Genomic DNA, 17,388 nt, shown 5'->3' on the forward strand with positions numbered 1-17,388 from the left:
AGTTATTCACTAGTCTGTGCTAAGAGTAGGGATGGCCCTGAGAGAGAGTGGCCTCATTTGTAATAGTACAAACAGTGCAAGCAATCTTTAGGAGATGCCATACCTAGCATAGTGATTAAGTGAAGCAGCTAAAGCATTCCCAGAGCCTCCTGGGAGAATGCAAAGAGGCTTCTGGATCGCGGTCTTCCAGTCAGGACGCTCCATCAGGCCATTGATTACCTGAAAGACACAGATGACAGTCAATCAGAAGTCTGATCAGAAATCAAAACCAAAGAAGTCTGGTTTTGCATCTAAACTGGACTTTGGCTGCATTGAACAATGATCACTACGGAAGCAGCCAGTCACTTTCAACATACTTATTGGGACAAAGAATCTATGTGACTCAGACTCAGGAGTGTGATTCAAATTTGGGTCAGCCTTTACAGTATACACAAGTTGCAAGGCTGGAAATAAGTCCTATTTAAACTATTAGTTTAAAAAAAAAAACATCCCAGGACCCCTGATCAAGAAGCAATGCATCTGAGCAAATGTTTCTCTTTTATCTGTTTGTTTGTTTGTTTGTTTGTTTGTTTGTTTGTTTGTTTGTTTGTTTGTTTGCCCTTATAGAACCTCTGTTTTTGCAAAATTCTGGGGTTCTGCAAAAAGCCGTTTGAAAGACCTTGTTTTCAGCAAGCAGCATTCAACGCTATAAGATTTAGTTTAACCCCACATGACAGATTGAAATAAATATGCAATAATGACAAGCTTCTCCCTGTTAACCCCACATTCTCATCAATAGTGCTTATGACAAAGCTATAAAATCTGCCAATTCAAATAATCCAATTTAACTTAAAATTCACTAATTCTGCTTCTTGGATTCAGCATTGCTAGTTAAAATTGTACAGTTGTTTTGTCTTCTGTTGCTAAAAAAAGAGGAGAATCTTGATCAGGAATCAGAGTAGGACTGTCAGAGACACTGAGAGGAGTTCTACTAAGGTGTGGCAAAAATTCTGTCCTGAAGTCCTAGACAGGAATGTTCCCCCTCTTCCCTACACTTTTCTCCATTCCCCACCCAGCCTCTCTGCTATCCCTTTAGCTCCCACTGAAGTCAGTTAAAAGGAATTCACCCTATCAGCTCCAGAGCCAAGGGGGATTTGTTTCAAAACCATGGGAGTTTATAATCATCTGGACTCATGGCTTCCTTCTTGAAGTGCATCAAGAATTTCTCCCCAACTGTGAAGATGAGGGAAATTCTTTCCTTGTAAAAGAAGAAGAAGAAGAAGAAGGAAGAGGAGGAGGAGGAGGAGGGGGGGGAGGGGGAGGAGGGGGAGGGGGAGGAGGGGGAGGAGAAGGGAGAAACCCAGGCACTTCTTGATTCTGCTTTCTGAAGCATCTCTGCAAATTTGTTCAGTCCATCCTTGTAAAGGTAAAAGTAAAAAACTGCTCATTCCCAGTTTAACTTTTGTGCCCTTAGTTAGGAAATCAAGTCCAAGTTCAAAATTATGAACACAGTGGTAAAATAGAGAAATAAAATCTCAACTCCAAATTTGAGAAGTATTTTAAAATGGTAACTTTAAAAAAGCCCATTGTACCCGGTTCTGTTATTGCTTCTGCTGATCAAGCATTACAATAAGGCACTAAATAATAAAATACTAAGAATCTATGTATATGTCATAAATATATTGTATTGAAATAACATTGCACCAAAACTGAGAAGATGGAGCAATAAATAGCCTACAGGGTTAGATAGAATAACACATTAAAGTATTGAGCTAGATTGCTATTAAAAGTTTATGGATACATTTTTAGTTTCTTTCAGTGCCTCTCATTTAATTACTATTCTGTATATTCTTTTCTGATTTTATTAGTGCTGTTATATTTAGGATTGTATTTCATCATGTCTTCTGGTTGTTTTGTTTCACCAATAAAACGTTTGTTTTTTTAAATGAGGAGGACATGTACTGGAGCAATGACACCATAAAGTCTCTACAACCATCTGCCCTGTTCCTTACCTCATGAAGCAAGCCGTCTCCAGCCATAATGACCACTGCGTCCCATTTGGACATATCCTCCTCCCTTGCCAAATCCCAAGCATGATTATGTTTCTCTGAGGAGAAAGACAAAACAAAACTTATATGTCTTGTAAATGATGTTAATTCAGATGGAGTATAAGTTCTAAGTTAGTCCACAAATACACAGCCGTCTTTCTTCTTACATTCTCTATCCCTCTCTCTCTCACTCTCTCCATTGCTTCGGTTGATTTAATCAACTCCCTTGTTTATCTGTTTGCTAAAACCATTTGTTTTCAAGCAAATTTTACAGAAAGTGATCTGGGCAGTTAAAGAGAGAAAAAAAGAAATCAACAAATCTAATCCAGTATGATTACAAGAAGAGAATATGGAAAACTATCTTATGATACCAGCTGGAGGAATCTGGAAAGATCTGGGGAGGATTCCACATGACAAGCTGGCAATCCTTCAGATAACCTGATCCCAAACTATTGAGAGTTATATTAATGAAGCCACTGCTTTAAAGTGAGCCCAGAAACAGACAGGATGCCAGAGAAGTTGACAAAGTTGATACACAAGGCAGTCAGATAATTGGAGTTTCTTACTTAGTGACTTTGTGCTGATACAATTACAGTTTTCAGACATGCCCTATTCTCCAAATCCAGCATCTTCCCATTATTGTGGTCTTTATTGCCATAAGCTTAACTGGGATGATAGCTTTAACTTAGTCATACATGTTATGTTTTTTACACAGAATTACACAGTTCATTGTAACTATAACCTCCACATAAGGAGAACTGAAGCAGGTTGAATTAACTACTTACGCTCATACATTGAAACTGCAAAGAGTTCTACAACATAAAAGTATCCAATAATGTCATTCTACCCAGGCTTGGCCAAAGGCAAAATGAGTGAACAGAACTGGAAATGGAAGTCTGAGCCATATCTATAGGTAATCTTCAATTTACAACTACAATCAAGCCCAACATTTATGTTGTTAAGTGAGATATTTGTTAAGCAAATGTTGTTCCATTTTACAACTTTTCTTGCCACAGTTGTTAAGTAAATCACTGCATTTGTTAAGTTAATAACAAGGTTGGTAAGTTGGTAAGTGAATCTGGCTTCCCCATTGACTTTGCTTGTCAGACGTTCACAAAAGGTGATCACATGACCCCAGGACACAGCAACCATCATAAATATCCTAATTTTGATCACATGATCACAGGGATGCTGCAATGGTCGTAAGTGTGAAAAAAGGATCATAAGTCAGTGCCATTGCTAAATGAACTATTGTAAGTCAAGGACTACCTGTACTAAACCAGTTTCCCTAAGTTGCTCTGAGCCATCTACAAGACTCACCAGTGACAAACTTATGGAATCCGATGCTGGCTTCTGTCAACATAGGCTGAACTTGAGAGGTGAATAGATGCAGGGCCTCTCCTGCTCCACTCCATGGGTTCAGCAGCACCATCACTTGGCACTTCTGAGGAAGTAAGCCATGTATTCCTCCTATGTAGAGAAACAAAAGAAATGGGAGAATCAAAAATTAATGTCAATAACAAGTGTAGCATGGTATAGTATTGCATTGTGTAATGTAGTGTGCACACACACACACACACACACGCCTAAGATCAAAAGAGTGAAAAGGTTCAGGGTCAGCATGCTAGCTCAGCAAGTCCAGGAATTGGAGTCCCACCATTTTGGAAGAGCAACAAGTTAGGGAACACAGTCCAAAGTCAGATCAAAGCAACTCAGAGAAGTCCATTTTACTTACTAAATTCTTATTGACATAGTATGTAAAGCATTCTTCGTGCTAAAAATAATTAGCAAAGTTACTTGACCTGAGCCTCAATTAACTGATTTTCCCCTGTTGTTTACAGCTTTTAGTTGCCTTGATTTTGTTTTCATTTCTATTGTTTGTATTGCCTGCTATGAGCGTTTCTTTCTTTCTTTTTTTTTAAAGCAGAATAATGGTGATTTTGCCTTATCTTGTCTTTATAAAGAAACAGTGCTACAATATTTCCAATGTAAGGAAATTCCTTCCCTCTCTCCTTTGAATTGGGCCATTTGCCAGGCTTTCTAAATGAAAGGGCAATAGGGAGGGGCATTGAAGAGAGGTGAAGGTGGCCTTGCTGATGTGCTTCGCCATAGCTCGGTGGCCAGCAAGGCCACCTTCATCTCTCTTCAATGCCCCTCCCTATTGCCCTACTTCGTGACAAAAAGGCCTCAGGATGGACTTCTTTGACGGTCCACTCTGGAGATCAAGTCAGCCCTTCACACAGTCAGGAGACACCTAAGCACAAGGGTGTCACATTCCCACTTCCCAATCACACTCTTCTCTCTTTCCTATAGTAGCTCTCACAGAAAAGAATGAGCAAAAGAAATATATGTTTTCTCTAGGTAGAGAACTGGTTGAATGTTGGGGAAAAATTAGAAGTGTCCAAGGTCATGATAATCTAAAATAAAACTTAATCAGCCACCCTTCCACACACACCCTTTGAATATTTAAGTCAACTCTCAGGAAAATGGAAGTCAGAAATAGTGTTTAGGCCATGCAGGGATGTCAAACTGGCGGCCTGTGGGCTGGATGTGTCATGTGCAGGCCACGCCCACCCCAGCTCTGTGAATGGGAAAAACATCGTGAAACATCACGTGACAGCAACGTGATGCGGCGAGTTTGACACCCATGGTTTAGGGAGTCCAGAATGATTGGGCCCTCAAGACAGGCTGCTAGAGAAACTCTGAAGTGTTCTCGGCACAAAGGATTTGTCCAGCTCCTAGTTTTGCTCTATTACTGGGATAGTTGCCGTTAGACATCCAATTAATTTCTAGCCTAGAAATGGTGCAGAGAGAATAATCAGTAACATATTTCTGGAGTGTGGAGGTTAGAAAACTTTTTTCTTTTTCTCTTCAATTTTCTTTCTTTCCACTGGTACCTGCCAATAGGTCTTCTTCAAATTTTGCAAATCCTTTTTTTAAAAAAATGCAACAACACATGCAGCGTGAAGCTAGCATGACAACCAGCTGAATGTCTATTTTTTTTACTCCCTTGTTAATTAGCTGGAGGGGAGCATTTCTCAGTACATCAGCGCTTCGTGGCTTTGCAAGGAGGACCACACTGAGGAAGAGACGCTGAGGTGGGGAGAGTGAAAAAGCGGCCCTGGAATCCGTATCAAAAGTTTCATGCCACATTTCTTGCAGGAAAAAAATCATTGAAATGCATCATTCCAAAATAGACCATGCATGTTTTCAGACCTGTACTTCTTCTGTTAGATTATTATTTTTTATTATGGGCAATAAATCTGTTGACCAGCCCCAGACAATGCACAGCTTGAGTTGAACAACAGGCAATATTGCACTTAATTCAAAGCGATCTTCCGTTCTTCTAACTCATCATTCTGAGCCAGATTTATGAGACTGGAAAATTCCCTGGGGAAAAGTAATATCACCACTATCCTCTTCCCACCCGCCCCCACCCTGGTCTAGAGCTAAGAAAGAACCAGCCTTACTGAGAATTCATTGTCAGATCCCTATTTACTATATGTAACAATTATTTTTCAGCACATAGGCTGTTCCTAGCTCTGACTCCTGGTTACAATAAAAAACGGGAGGGTTCCTGTATTTGCTAAGGCACAAGCACATATCACACAATCCTCCAAAAGGTATAAATCAGTGGTCCCCAACCCCCGGTCCGCGGACCGGTGCCGGGCCGTGGAGTACCTGGCACCGGGCCGCGCAGCGGCCGGGGGACATGAACGCTGCAGCGCAAAGGCTCCTGGGCCGTGCGCAAAAGCTCCTGGGCCGTGCGCAAAAGCTCCTGGGCCGTGCGCAAAGGCTCCAGGGAAGAGAGCCCCGCGCAGGTACGCACGTGTGGCCCAAAGCCCCCACCCCTGCGCGCGCTCAGTGGGCCACGGTAAAATTATCAAAGGCTGATTGGTCTGTGGCGATAAAAAGGTTGGGGACCACTGGTATAAATGACTAAGGAGTGGAATGCTAAGTCTTGCAGCTTTGAGCATCACCAATCCCAACAAAAGATCAATGGCTTTGTGAACAAAAGACATCCTTCCCTTTAGATGTGCCTTCTCAACCCTGTTCAAAAATCCCTCTCCTTTGCTGATCTCCTTCACTTTACTGATATCCTGCTTACTGATTTCATGTGAAGCACAAAGGCAGATTGGCAATCTATGAGAAACATCGATTTGCTTAGCACTCCACCACACTGATAGAGGAAAAAGACCCCTCACTCCACCCTATCCCTTTGCAGCCTCCTAAGTGGTACAACAACAACAAAAAGGAGGCAGAGGTAGTCTGGGGAGGTTGACAAGGGCTAGAAGCATGGTTTCAAAGTCACAGCAGAGAGATTACAGTATGAATAAAGATGAAAAAATGCGACACCACCTACTACAGAGGAATGGCTGGTGAAGTTTAAAGATTTTGCAGAAATGGATAAATTAACTTCTTTGATTAGAGAGAAGACTTTATATGTATTGCTGATTGGATGTCTCTTATGGATTTGCATAAAAATGAAAACAATGAACTTGTGACCTATGGTTTTGATGATTAGATAGGATAATTATTAAAAAATGATATGATGTAACCTTAGAGGTCAAAATATACTTGTGTTTATAACTGCTGTGAAGAATATCAGAAGCCACTTCTGTATGTTTCTTTTCTATGTTCTTTTAACTTTGTTCCTTTCTTGCCCTCTGTCTTTTTTTTTCTTTTTTCTTACTTTCTACTAATTTGTGTTAGCTTTTATCTTCTTGCTTAAAGGATTTAATAAAAAAAAATCTATCGATCTAACTAGCTAACATCTACCTATTTATTACCTATCTCAAGATAATAAAGTTAATGCAATGTAATCAAATGTAAAAATTAATTCAGAGATCTATTTTATTGATGTCATTTGACCTGATACCAGTGGTGGGTTGCCCCCGGTTCGGACTGGTTCGCAAGAACCGGTAGTAAAACCAGCAGGAGGCTCCGCCCACTGACCCGGATGTCATTATAGGTGATCTGTGCATGCGCAGAAGCTTCTGTGCATGCGCAGAAGAGCTGGCGTGAGCGAAACGAGCACGAGCACACAGGTGCGATGAGAACCAGTAGTAAAGGTAAGTAGAACCCACCCCCTGCCTAATACCATACAGTAACACTACATCCTGCATAATACATTGGAATTCCAAGCACCCAAACTATTTAGTCTTAATGCTGAACAATCTGCTAGCAGGAGTATCAGAAACAAGCTGCTATTAACCCAGGTCTCACTCAGCCATAAGTTCAGCATGACAACTGACCACAAACTTCACAAAAAATAACTTGATTTACAAGTCAGCTCTATTCAGAAACAAGCCCCTTTAAGTTGGGGGAGGGGAGAGGGTATTCCAAAGTGGGCATATCTAAGACATTTCTCATTCATGATAATGTTCTTCAACCTGTGCTTTCTAAACAGATGGATTATTTCTCTTACTTTTAAAGGAAAACCATTAACAGTGTTAATGGTTTTTTTTTTTTTCAATCCCTTTCTGTCCCATAGACAAAGCTTCTTGGATGAGAAGCGAAAGGTCTTCAAAGAAAAACCAGAATGTCCAGCTGCCTCTTGAAAAAGCACCTTTGGGTCCCACAGACAAGTAAATGAGGTTTCAAATATCACAGAGCTGGGCAAGGGATAACTTTCCTGGACCCCCAAATAGAGTTCACCAAGCGGAAACATGCTTATCTCTCCCAATGAAAGCATTCTAGAACACTGCTGATGGCAGGGCAGGACAGGATCATTTAGGAAAATGAAACAGAACTTTCTCTGTGTCCCCAGAACGCCAGCTTACCATTCAGAGAAGCTACCCAGAGAGACTAGGTTGCCCCAAACACAGCAGGAATGAAGCTGTTTCTTCAATTACAGGCGTGTAGCTTTGCTTTTAGGAAAGCAGAAAATAGACAACAAATAAGTGAAAACATACACCCAGATTGATGATAGCTAAATTGAGGGATTTTGGCAGGGTGTGAGGGAGCACTTGTCTTTGTTAGAATGTTGTGGAGAGTTTTTTTGTTTTGTTTGGGGCTGTTTTGTTTTTTTTGTTTTGTGTTGCACTGCAGTCATTTCCCTTGTCTTGGGTGTAGTGTGGTCTCATCCATTACAGATGCCCATTTAAAAAGCTATTTTAAAGCCAAAGTGTTATTTTAAGCATGCTAAAAGCATAATGCCGGGAAAACATGGGACCTTTCCATGATCGTTCTCAATCTGGCTTCTGATCTCCTCATGGTGCACAGAGGAAACCTCCATACAATAACTTTGAGCCCATTTCAAGCTGCACCAGGCTTTTGATTTCAGGTTGTTGGTTGCTGACTTGTTTGGAGAACTGATTGAACATTTTGGCTGGATAGTGGGGTGACTGGGATGTTCTGAAAGCTAAGTGAAAATTGATTTCTTCCCCCCACCCACCCACGTGCGACACTGACTGAATGGTATTAGTATCAGTAGCAGTAACAAAGTTGGAAGGGACCTTGGAGGTCATCTAGTCCAACCCCCTGCTCACGCAAGAGACCTATACTAGGGATTCAAACCGCCGAACTGCCGACCTTTCTGATCGACAGAATGGTGGTTTGCGTTTTCATCCCAACTCCAGGGCTTAGAGTTGCCTTTCTACAGCCTGAGTTATGTACAGTACTGTATTTCTCTTCCCCTCTTTCCCAGCGTAGTCATCTATTGTATAACCATGGTTACAAGCTTTGGAAAAATATGCAGCTGCAAAAGTGCTATAGGCCGTTCTCCTTTCCACCTATAGAAGCTTTTAAACATGACAAAAGAATGTTAGGAATGTTTTCAAAGCTTTGTTTTGTTTCACAAAATCCTCCCTCCCCTTTCCCAGAATTTCCAGTCAGAGTGGAAAGTGGGGGGTGGGGGAGTGAGAAGGACTTCTGTTTGGTATTTCTTTTTTGGCATGAAATGGAGAAGAGGTGAGTTTTGCTGCCCTTGGAGGCAAAGAATTTCACACACATATGCGCACACACACAAACATACAGTCCATAATGGACAGCTAGAGAGAGTATTGATTGGTCCAGAGTGACCCCTGTCTTCTGGGGTTGGCAAGACTGAAGGCAATTTTATGAGCAACTTCAAATATGTTGGAGAGATTGGGGAATGGAATTGGTAGAGAAGACCAGAGATGGCATTGGCTGGTCCAATCAAAGAAATTCTCTCCTACTTAAGGTCTTCCACCTCTTTGCTGATCCATGGCATTTCATACAGTCACAGTGTTCATGATTTATCTGTACCAATCCCTGCTTGGTGCAGGATCTAGTAAAGTATTTATTTGCATTTCAATAGATTTCATTAAGCTCTTGGATGACTGTCTGTGCTGAAAGTGCACTGGCTTTGTTCCAGTTATTCAGAGTGATTCCAGAAGGTGGCAATTAAGGAGGCCTGTTCTATCTTCTTAGCAAGCCATTCTAAAAGGGTAAATTTTATCACTTGCATGTGTTTTAAAATTGACATCTTGAAGCAACTGGAGAAAGTTTGATCGGAGTCTCATTCTGGCAAAGCATTTCAGAAGGACACCAGTGAAAGACACTGAATGCCATTAAGAGACCCAAAAAGACGGAGTCACAATGCAACACACGTACAACACATGCACATGACATTCATCAAGCAACTCGAGCAGCATCAAAATCCAGCAATCCAGAATATCTTGTTTGGCAAACAAGCCCCAGTGGATCACTGGAGATTCTATTTGTTGCCGTCCAGAGTGTGAATTGAATGCACCCGCCATACTAAGTCGTGGGGATTTTTTAAACTATGGTTCATGTACAAACCACTACTGATATGATTAAACACATCTCTCTTAGCCATCAACTATATATGGATTACAAACTTTAATGGCTGGGTTCAAACAGCAGTGTGAGAGAAGTTCTAGAAATAGTGTGATACTGCATAGTAATAGCATGGAAACAGTTTCTCTAATTCAAAATGCATACGGTGAGGTCTCCTAGGATATTTGTATCATGCTCAATACCCCTAAACCAGTTCAGAGTGGAAGTCAGACTGGGTTATTGGTTGTCAGAATCCGTGTCTACTCCAGAAAGATTAGCACCCAGAAGTACCTCCTCAAAAGGCAGGGGTGACAAGTATAATAAGAATCCCTTGGAGGAGGAGGATGAAATCACAATGGACCATAGCAACCATAATGACCATGTTGCTCGTTAAGTGAATTGTGCTGCCACATCATCCATAGGGTAAAACAAAGGAACCCTTTATATATTCTGGAACTACATCCCCCAAAATTCCTGCCAGCCTAATCAGTAGTTAAAAGTCCCATACACCTTAGGGACACTGAATCAGGGAACATTTTTGCTTAATTTAATTGTATTATTAATGGTGGGGGATGCTTCTAATTATTAAGTTACTGAAGTGCATCAGACCCTGGCCATTGCTATTTCATGTTCTTCCACTGCTTCTGCACAGAAAAAAAGATTGTTTTCAATCTGCCTTACCCACTTCACATTTAAGACTGAGGCCATGACTATCAGGATAAAATCGAGCTGGCTTCTACTGCTCAGATGCTAAAGCCATTTATGGAGTGGAGTAAATGCCATTCTGTTTTAGAAAAAGATAATGTGACTTTGAAAATATGATAGGCTAGAAGGAGCATTTGTATCTCTCTACCTGCCTGGTAACTTACCTTGAACATTCCTCTTAAAATAAGAAGAAAGGAGCTTTCATCAAATAGATGTGCTGACACTCTATGAAGATATGTGTCAGATTGCTATCTCCTGCATTCATAATCCATCTGCTGTTGATGGGCCTTGTTTGCCAATGCAACTGATGTGAAACTTTGGAATGGCCTTTGGAGCCCCCAGCATGTGGGGTCCTGGATGCTGGCCCAGAGGCCAACTCCTTGCTGTAACCCTGAATTTAGATCAGGTGTGTGCAGTTGGAGGGAGTTTGTTCGTCCCAGAATTTAACAAGGCTATTAAATTTGACCAAATCAATTAGATTACCTCTCTGTCACAAGGCCTCAGAATGAGAATGACAAACACTCTCTTCAATGATTTGTCATTCCCAGACTGTGTGTCGACATGTCAGGGAGAGTCTTTTAGCCCAGCAGAGGTGGAGCACCATATATGGACTCTTTTAACAGGGTCATAAAATCCACCCTTACTTCTTCCCCCGCCCCCACATACTCTCATGCCATCACTACTCCCTGGTTACTCCCAACAAGCATCAGTGCATCAATGTGTACAAACTGTCGCTGGGAGGTTTGCATAACCAAAGGACATGGCCCAGGAGACAAAGAGGCAAGCACTCTATTGAGAAAACCAGATCATGCCCAATGGCAAAAATAGATAAAATCCACTCAAAATAGAATACAATAAATGAAAGGTATGCAACTTCAGATATCCAGAATTGTCATCCAATAGACCTACAGTACAGTACATTGGGAAGGAAACTTCACTGTAATGCAGCAAGGGTTGGACTACTGGCCTGAGATCCAGGGCCCAAATATCCGGGGTGGAGTGTTCAATACCCACCCTGCAAGCAGCAAATGATGGGCCCAGTATCAGAATAGGGACTGAAATTGGTAGTCCATACTTACAGAGGTTATAAAGTTTACTGCCATGCTGTGGCACATAATTGTAATGGTTTCATTGAGGAACGTTTCATTGGGGAAGTGGGAGTTCCCAGGTGTGTATGTGATTAGGAATATTCATTCTCTTCTTGATCTATGAGAGCCACAGTGGTGCAGATTAGAGTGCAGTATTGCAGGCTACTTCTGCTGACTGCAATTTGGCAGTTCGAATCTCACCAGGCACAAGGTTGAATCAGCCTTCCATCCTTCCGAGGTGGGTAAAATGAGGACCCAGATTGTTGGCAAGATGTTGTGGTCCACCAGCAGCCTGCGGAGCTGGCAGCAGAGTTGGACAGTGAGGAGGCTGAGGAGGACCATGGGTCAGTCCTGGAGTCTGGGGAAGGCTCGGATGAGGGCTCTGTATTCTGGGAGGTACGTGCTGCCTCCGGAGTCTCCAGAGTCAGACCTCAGCGAGGCAGAGGAACAGCTTGTTCCCAGTGTGCACATGTGCACAGTTGCCAGAAAGCAAGACCAGCTAAGACAAAAGGGACGACTCGGGAGTAGGGCTGGGAGATGATTGGCTCCTCCCATAAGACTTAAAAGAGGAGCGAAGACACGTGGGCCTTTGTAGGAAGCAACGTTTGTTCATTCGGTTCAGCTTAAAGCCTGAAGCTTTGATTCTGGACTCTGTGTGGCTTTGCCAATTAGGTCTTTTGCAGCGTGTCAAGGGAGATAAAGTTGAGTGATTATCCCGAAGGACTTCTCACCAAAGGACTCTTTACAACTAATTGGGACTCACCTGTGAATGAACAGAATTCACAGCTGTTGCAATAAAAGAGGTTTTTGAGACTACTCGTGTGTTTTAAATGACTCAGGAAACCTAGGTCAGAACACAAGAGGCTGACTCTGTAAACTGCTTAGAGAGGGCTGTAAAGCACTGTGAAGTGATATGTAAGTCTAAGTGCTATTGCTATTTTCCTCTGAAGAAAAGATGCTCTAAGGACATGTGTTTAGGACAAAAGAAGCCAGCTCCACCCTATTCTTGTAGTCATGAGGTACATGAGTTCAAATGGGGAAACTGCTCAGAAGATCTCACCTTTGAGCAGGGTTTTATTTTGCTTCATTTTTTTTTTTTTTTTGCACACGTGTACCAGGAATGTGTAAGAAATAATAAAGCATGGAAGTGCCCTGGGAAGTGCCCTAGACAAGTTAGCATTATTCAGCTTGTCAGCTTAAAGAGTGGGCTCCAGCAAACCATTAAACGTAGAGTCTAAAATTATCTCTGTGCACGAGGGCTGCCTCATATGATTTATAACCTGCTTTATATACACTTTCCTTTATAACAACCAATAGCGCTACTCAAGAGAGAAGACCAGACAGAAGGCCGCCTTTCCAAGTCACCCATGCTCCAGATGCTGGAAAAGGCAGCTCTTCTTTGGTCTCACTTCCTCTATACCCTTCAAAGGGTGCTTTCCAGACGTCTGGCCCATGTCCTATTAGATCTCTCTAAATCAAAAGCAGATTTGGCTGACTGTTGCAAAGAGGAGAAAATGCAACCCTGCTAGAATTATTTGCTTGGTCAATTTAGGAGAGGAGCATGCTGAGGTCACAATGAGAGCCAGTTATGGCCAACAAGAGATGAACCTGCATTGCCTCTCTTCCAGAGGCATTTTGTACCCGCAGGATATGCTAAAAAAAAAAAAAAAACTAATTGAAATGAAAGCGCTTAGTTTTAAATACTTTTCCAAAAGTGTGTGTCCCATATCAAAGAGTTTTTCCTATGAAAGGTCTGGAGATCTCATCACCAAACAGAACAGTTCTTGCTTTTGTGCCTTTACATCTGGTGGCCAAACATTCCATTCTCATTTCAGTCGCACTATCTTTGAACTTCCCAATCTGATAAAGAATTTGGTCGAATTTCCTAAAAGCTTAAAAATAACCATTTATATCTCTTGCCAGGGTGGATTTGACTTAAATCTAATTGATTTAAATCACGATTTAAATCATAATTTTTAAAGAGCAAATGTCATCTCTGTACTGCAGTAGCTCCTCCTCTGACCTGCTGTTGACTCACTGACAGTCCCAATATTGCAGAATATACAGCCTCATGCTACATAACTAAGCTCCATTTTATGCTGCTGAATAAACTAAATTATTAATGTATCTTACATAGAAAACTATCTTTAGATAGATTTTTATTCCAAAAGCATTTTATTAAAATAAATTTGATAAAAATCAAACAAATCCAAATTTAAAAAAAAAATCCGATTTAAATAAGAAAATCCATTTTTAAAATAAAATCACCAATTTTTATCCACCCTGTCTCTTGCTCACTACATCATGTGAATTCTGCCCTTTTCAAAGAATTGCTGACCTCTCTGCCTTCTTTGCGTATCTCCTGTCCATTTGCATTCTGCAATATTGCCAATCTAACTTAGTCTCCTGGGGCGTCATAAAATCCAGGTGTGTTACACCCATGTTGGTCATTATAAGCCTCTTCTGAGTTGATGAGCATCTTCAGAATTCTGACATCTATCTGGAGGGCGTTTTACAAAAATGGCTGTTGTCAGAAGGCTTCCTAATCACAAAATGGTTCTCATAATGAGGAAAGCCAGTGTCAGCCCTTGGAGGAAGACCAGGACTGACACCACAAATTTAGAGCTGAATTCTATTAATGCAGACTACAATAACAGAACCTTGAAAGCCTGATGACAATTGTCCTTCCCTCCCTCTTGCACCAAAGAGAATCAAGGCGGAGCTGTGTTAATTTTCTTTCTCAATTTTTCCTGGACTCGGTTTATGTTTTGCTAACTATCTCCACACCCCTTTTTCAAGGTCATCTCTGTACTTCTCTACAACCAGTCACAAGATTTCCCTTTACCACTAGACATGGCTAGCTGGAGAATTCTGGGAGTTGAAGTCTACAAGTCTTAAGGTTGTCAAGTTGGAGACCCCTACACTGGACAAATGTTCTGGAAATGTAGTCCAAAACATCTAGAGGTCCCTGAGCTGGGGGTTGCTGTCTTAGTTTAAGGTGGACTGTGAGTTCCCCTTATCATTAACCTTTGCCAGTTGGTGGGTAATCTTTCAAACTCAAGTGTCTATGGAGATTCTCAGTCATCCAAGTCACGGTTGTCCCAAAGGCGCTTTTTTCAAAAAGCAACTGGACTTCATTTTTCCTTGAAGATGTTTTGTTTCTCATCCAAGAAGCTTCTTCAGTTCTGAGCCCCAAGAATTTGGTGTTTGAGCGGAATACCAGAGAGCATACTTCCAAAGTGGATGGGAGTAAGAATCCGAGGGAAAGGCAAAAAACGGGCAGTGCCAGGTCAAGGTTTTCATCAACAATCTAGGATGTAACTCCTCCGCATCCTGTGCATTATTATTCTAAAAAACACCAGGAAACCACTGCATTCCACTGGAAAGCCACAATGCTAAATTTTGACAGCACAATTACATCACGGTAGATTGCCAGCTGCTCAAGAGAGAATTTTAGGAGTCGCCCAGGACTGTGGGTGGACATACACAAGATAAATAAACCCCGTTCAGGTATCCGGTATTTTGTCAGCTGGAAGTTTACAGTCATAATGCTAAATAGAGTCTAGTTTGTCATATGAGTTGACAAGAGGTTTGATCTAATTCAAAGTATGAAAGGTCCCATCAGAGACCTGATGCAGTGGGCAAAGTACTTACTCCCAACTGAAAATATTTTGCAGAAAGGATGATAACAACCTGTGCTTTGCAAGCACTTCCTATAAGAAGCAGGTTAGTCTTTCCTATCTTGCTCTTCAGGTTTCAGTTTATGATTCAGAACTTGGTAATTCTGCCCTTTGAAATGGGCAGTTAATATTTCTATACACTGCTAAAATTCTCATGCCTGTTTGTTTGTAACCTTCAAATTGGGAGAATTGGAAAATAGATTGAACCATCATTAACTCTGATGGGCTAATTTACAGAATACCTGGTGCTATGAATCCAGTGGGAATGTAATTTGGGGAAGTTATAGCCATTTCAGTCTCATAGTGCCTTCCAAGTACACTTCTCAGAAACCTGTAGGTTGCATGGAGCCCTGCTTTCTTTCCCACCTCCCTCTGGCCACTATATTTATTTATTTATTTATTTTTATTAGGCTTTTATCCCACCTCTATTACTTTATAAGTAACACAAGGCAATGAACATATATACAATTCTCCCTCCTCCTATTTTCCCCACAGAAACATTACTGTGGTAGGTTGGGCTGACAGAGAGTGACTGCCCCAAAATCAACAGCTAGCTTTTGTGCCTAAGGAAGAGGATTAGAACTCACAATCTCTTTGTTTGTAGGCCAGCACCTTAACCACTACACGAAACTGGCTCTCTGCCCAATTGTACCATTGTACACAATTGGATGACAGTAAATCCTGACAGGCGAGTGGCAATTGGCTGCTTTGGAACTGAGGCCAAAATTGGAAACCTCTTAATGGCAGTCTGATGAGGGAAGAGCGAGGGTGTGATTCAGATGCTTTCTGGCAAGGTATGTTTGGCTGGACGGGGAGCATGTGCAGTGAGCCCTCTTCCTCCCCAGAAGGAGAGGCCCTTGGGAACATCTCAAGATTGAAGCCGGGGTGCAGCTTTCCTCACAGTTCATGGTGATCCTTGTTTTCCCTCCTTCTAACAAAGTGGCAGGCAGTTCCACAGGCCACTGAGGAAGAGGAGATTTCTGGCACTCCCTGGCAGCTTCCTACAAGCAAAGTCAATGAGAAAGTTGGAAGAAAATCAGAAGCCTTTTTTTTTGCTTGCTCCTGGCCATTCTGTTTCTCTTTTTAGGTAAGCAAATATCTCTGAAAGGATGACATAATGGTTAGCTAGTCCTATTTAAAAAGGATATCAAATATTAGAGTCCTACCCATTGAGACCTACTGTAATTGTGTAGAAGGACTGACTGACTATAGATCAACTATATAACTGCAGCCTCCAAGCAGATTAAACTCCAGTCAACCCAAGCTAACATAGTAGAACTCCACCTTGAAAGAAACAGAAATCCTCTAAGAAGGTTATTGGGACAATCTTAGCTAAGGACAGAACCAATTTCTGCTTTCCCAAATACGCTAGCAGGGCCACAACAAATACCATAAGCAACTACAGCACAAACCCTGCGTTCTTAGCTACCTCTGTGCCTCACCTCACTTCGTATTTGGTGTTATTGTACTTCCCATCGATTTGTACTTTATAGCAGTGGTCCCCAACCCCCGGTCCGCGGACCGGTGCCGGGCCGTGGAGTACCTGGCACCGGGCCGCGCAGCGGCCGGGGGACATGAACGCTGCAGCGCAAAGGCTCCTGGGCCGTGCGCAAAAGCTCCTGGGCCGTGCGCAAAAGCTCCTGGGCTGTGCGCAAAGGCTCCAGGGAAGAGAGCCCCGCGCAGGTACGCACGTGTGGCCCAAAGCCCCCACCCCTGCGCGCGCTCAGCGGGCCACGGTAAAATTATCAAAGGCTGATTGGTCCGCGGCGATAAAAAGGTTGGGGACCACTGCTTTATAGGACATAGTTAACTTCTGATGCCTGGGATCTACAGGCCAAACTGTAACAAAGATAGCCTCATCTTGGTCTTCACTGCAAAGTCCAGCACAATTTGCTCTTTATTTATCGGAAATATATTACAATTAATTTTTTCATATTATTCAGTTATTTATTTGTTAAATTTATATTTTTTTATTTTGGGGATAATATCATGTAGCCCAGGAGTCTCCCAACTCCTGGGCCGTTGCCCGTTGGGAACCAGGCTGTGTAAATGGTGGATGAGCACACAAAACCATCCCCTCTCTCCCTACTGCCGGCGGTGGTCTACAGAGCCCGAAAGATTGGA

General features: G+C 42.1%; 1 protein-coding gene across 1 annotated transcript in view; it reads right to left on the reverse strand.

Moving 5' to 3' along the window:
• The window catches only part of SPHK1 (sphingosine kinase 1), a 42,807-nt gene that overhangs the window by 9,222 nt on the left and 16,197 nt on the right, over window positions 1-17,388 (reverse strand). The window contains exons 2-4 of the mRNA XM_070937535.1: window positions 3,348-3,497; window positions 1,992-2,086; window positions 104-219 (exon numbers count right to left, since the gene is read on the reverse strand). Of these exons, the coding sequence (XP_070793636.1) occupies window positions 104-219; window positions 1,992-2,086; window positions 3,348-3,497 (361 nt within the window). The remainder of the gene's footprint in view (window positions 1-103; window positions 220-1,991; window positions 2,087-3,347; window positions 3,498-17,388) is intronic.

Source organism: Pituophis catenifer, unplaced genomic scaffold (genome assembly GCF_029215685.1).
Source record: "Pituophis catenifer annectens isolate HBS135680 unplaced genomic scaffold, rPitCat1.0.hap2 SCAF_2, whole genome shotgun sequence".
In the NCBI taxonomy this organism is placed as follows: Eukaryota; Metazoa; Chordata; class Lepidosauria; order Squamata; family Colubridae; genus Pituophis; species Pituophis catenifer.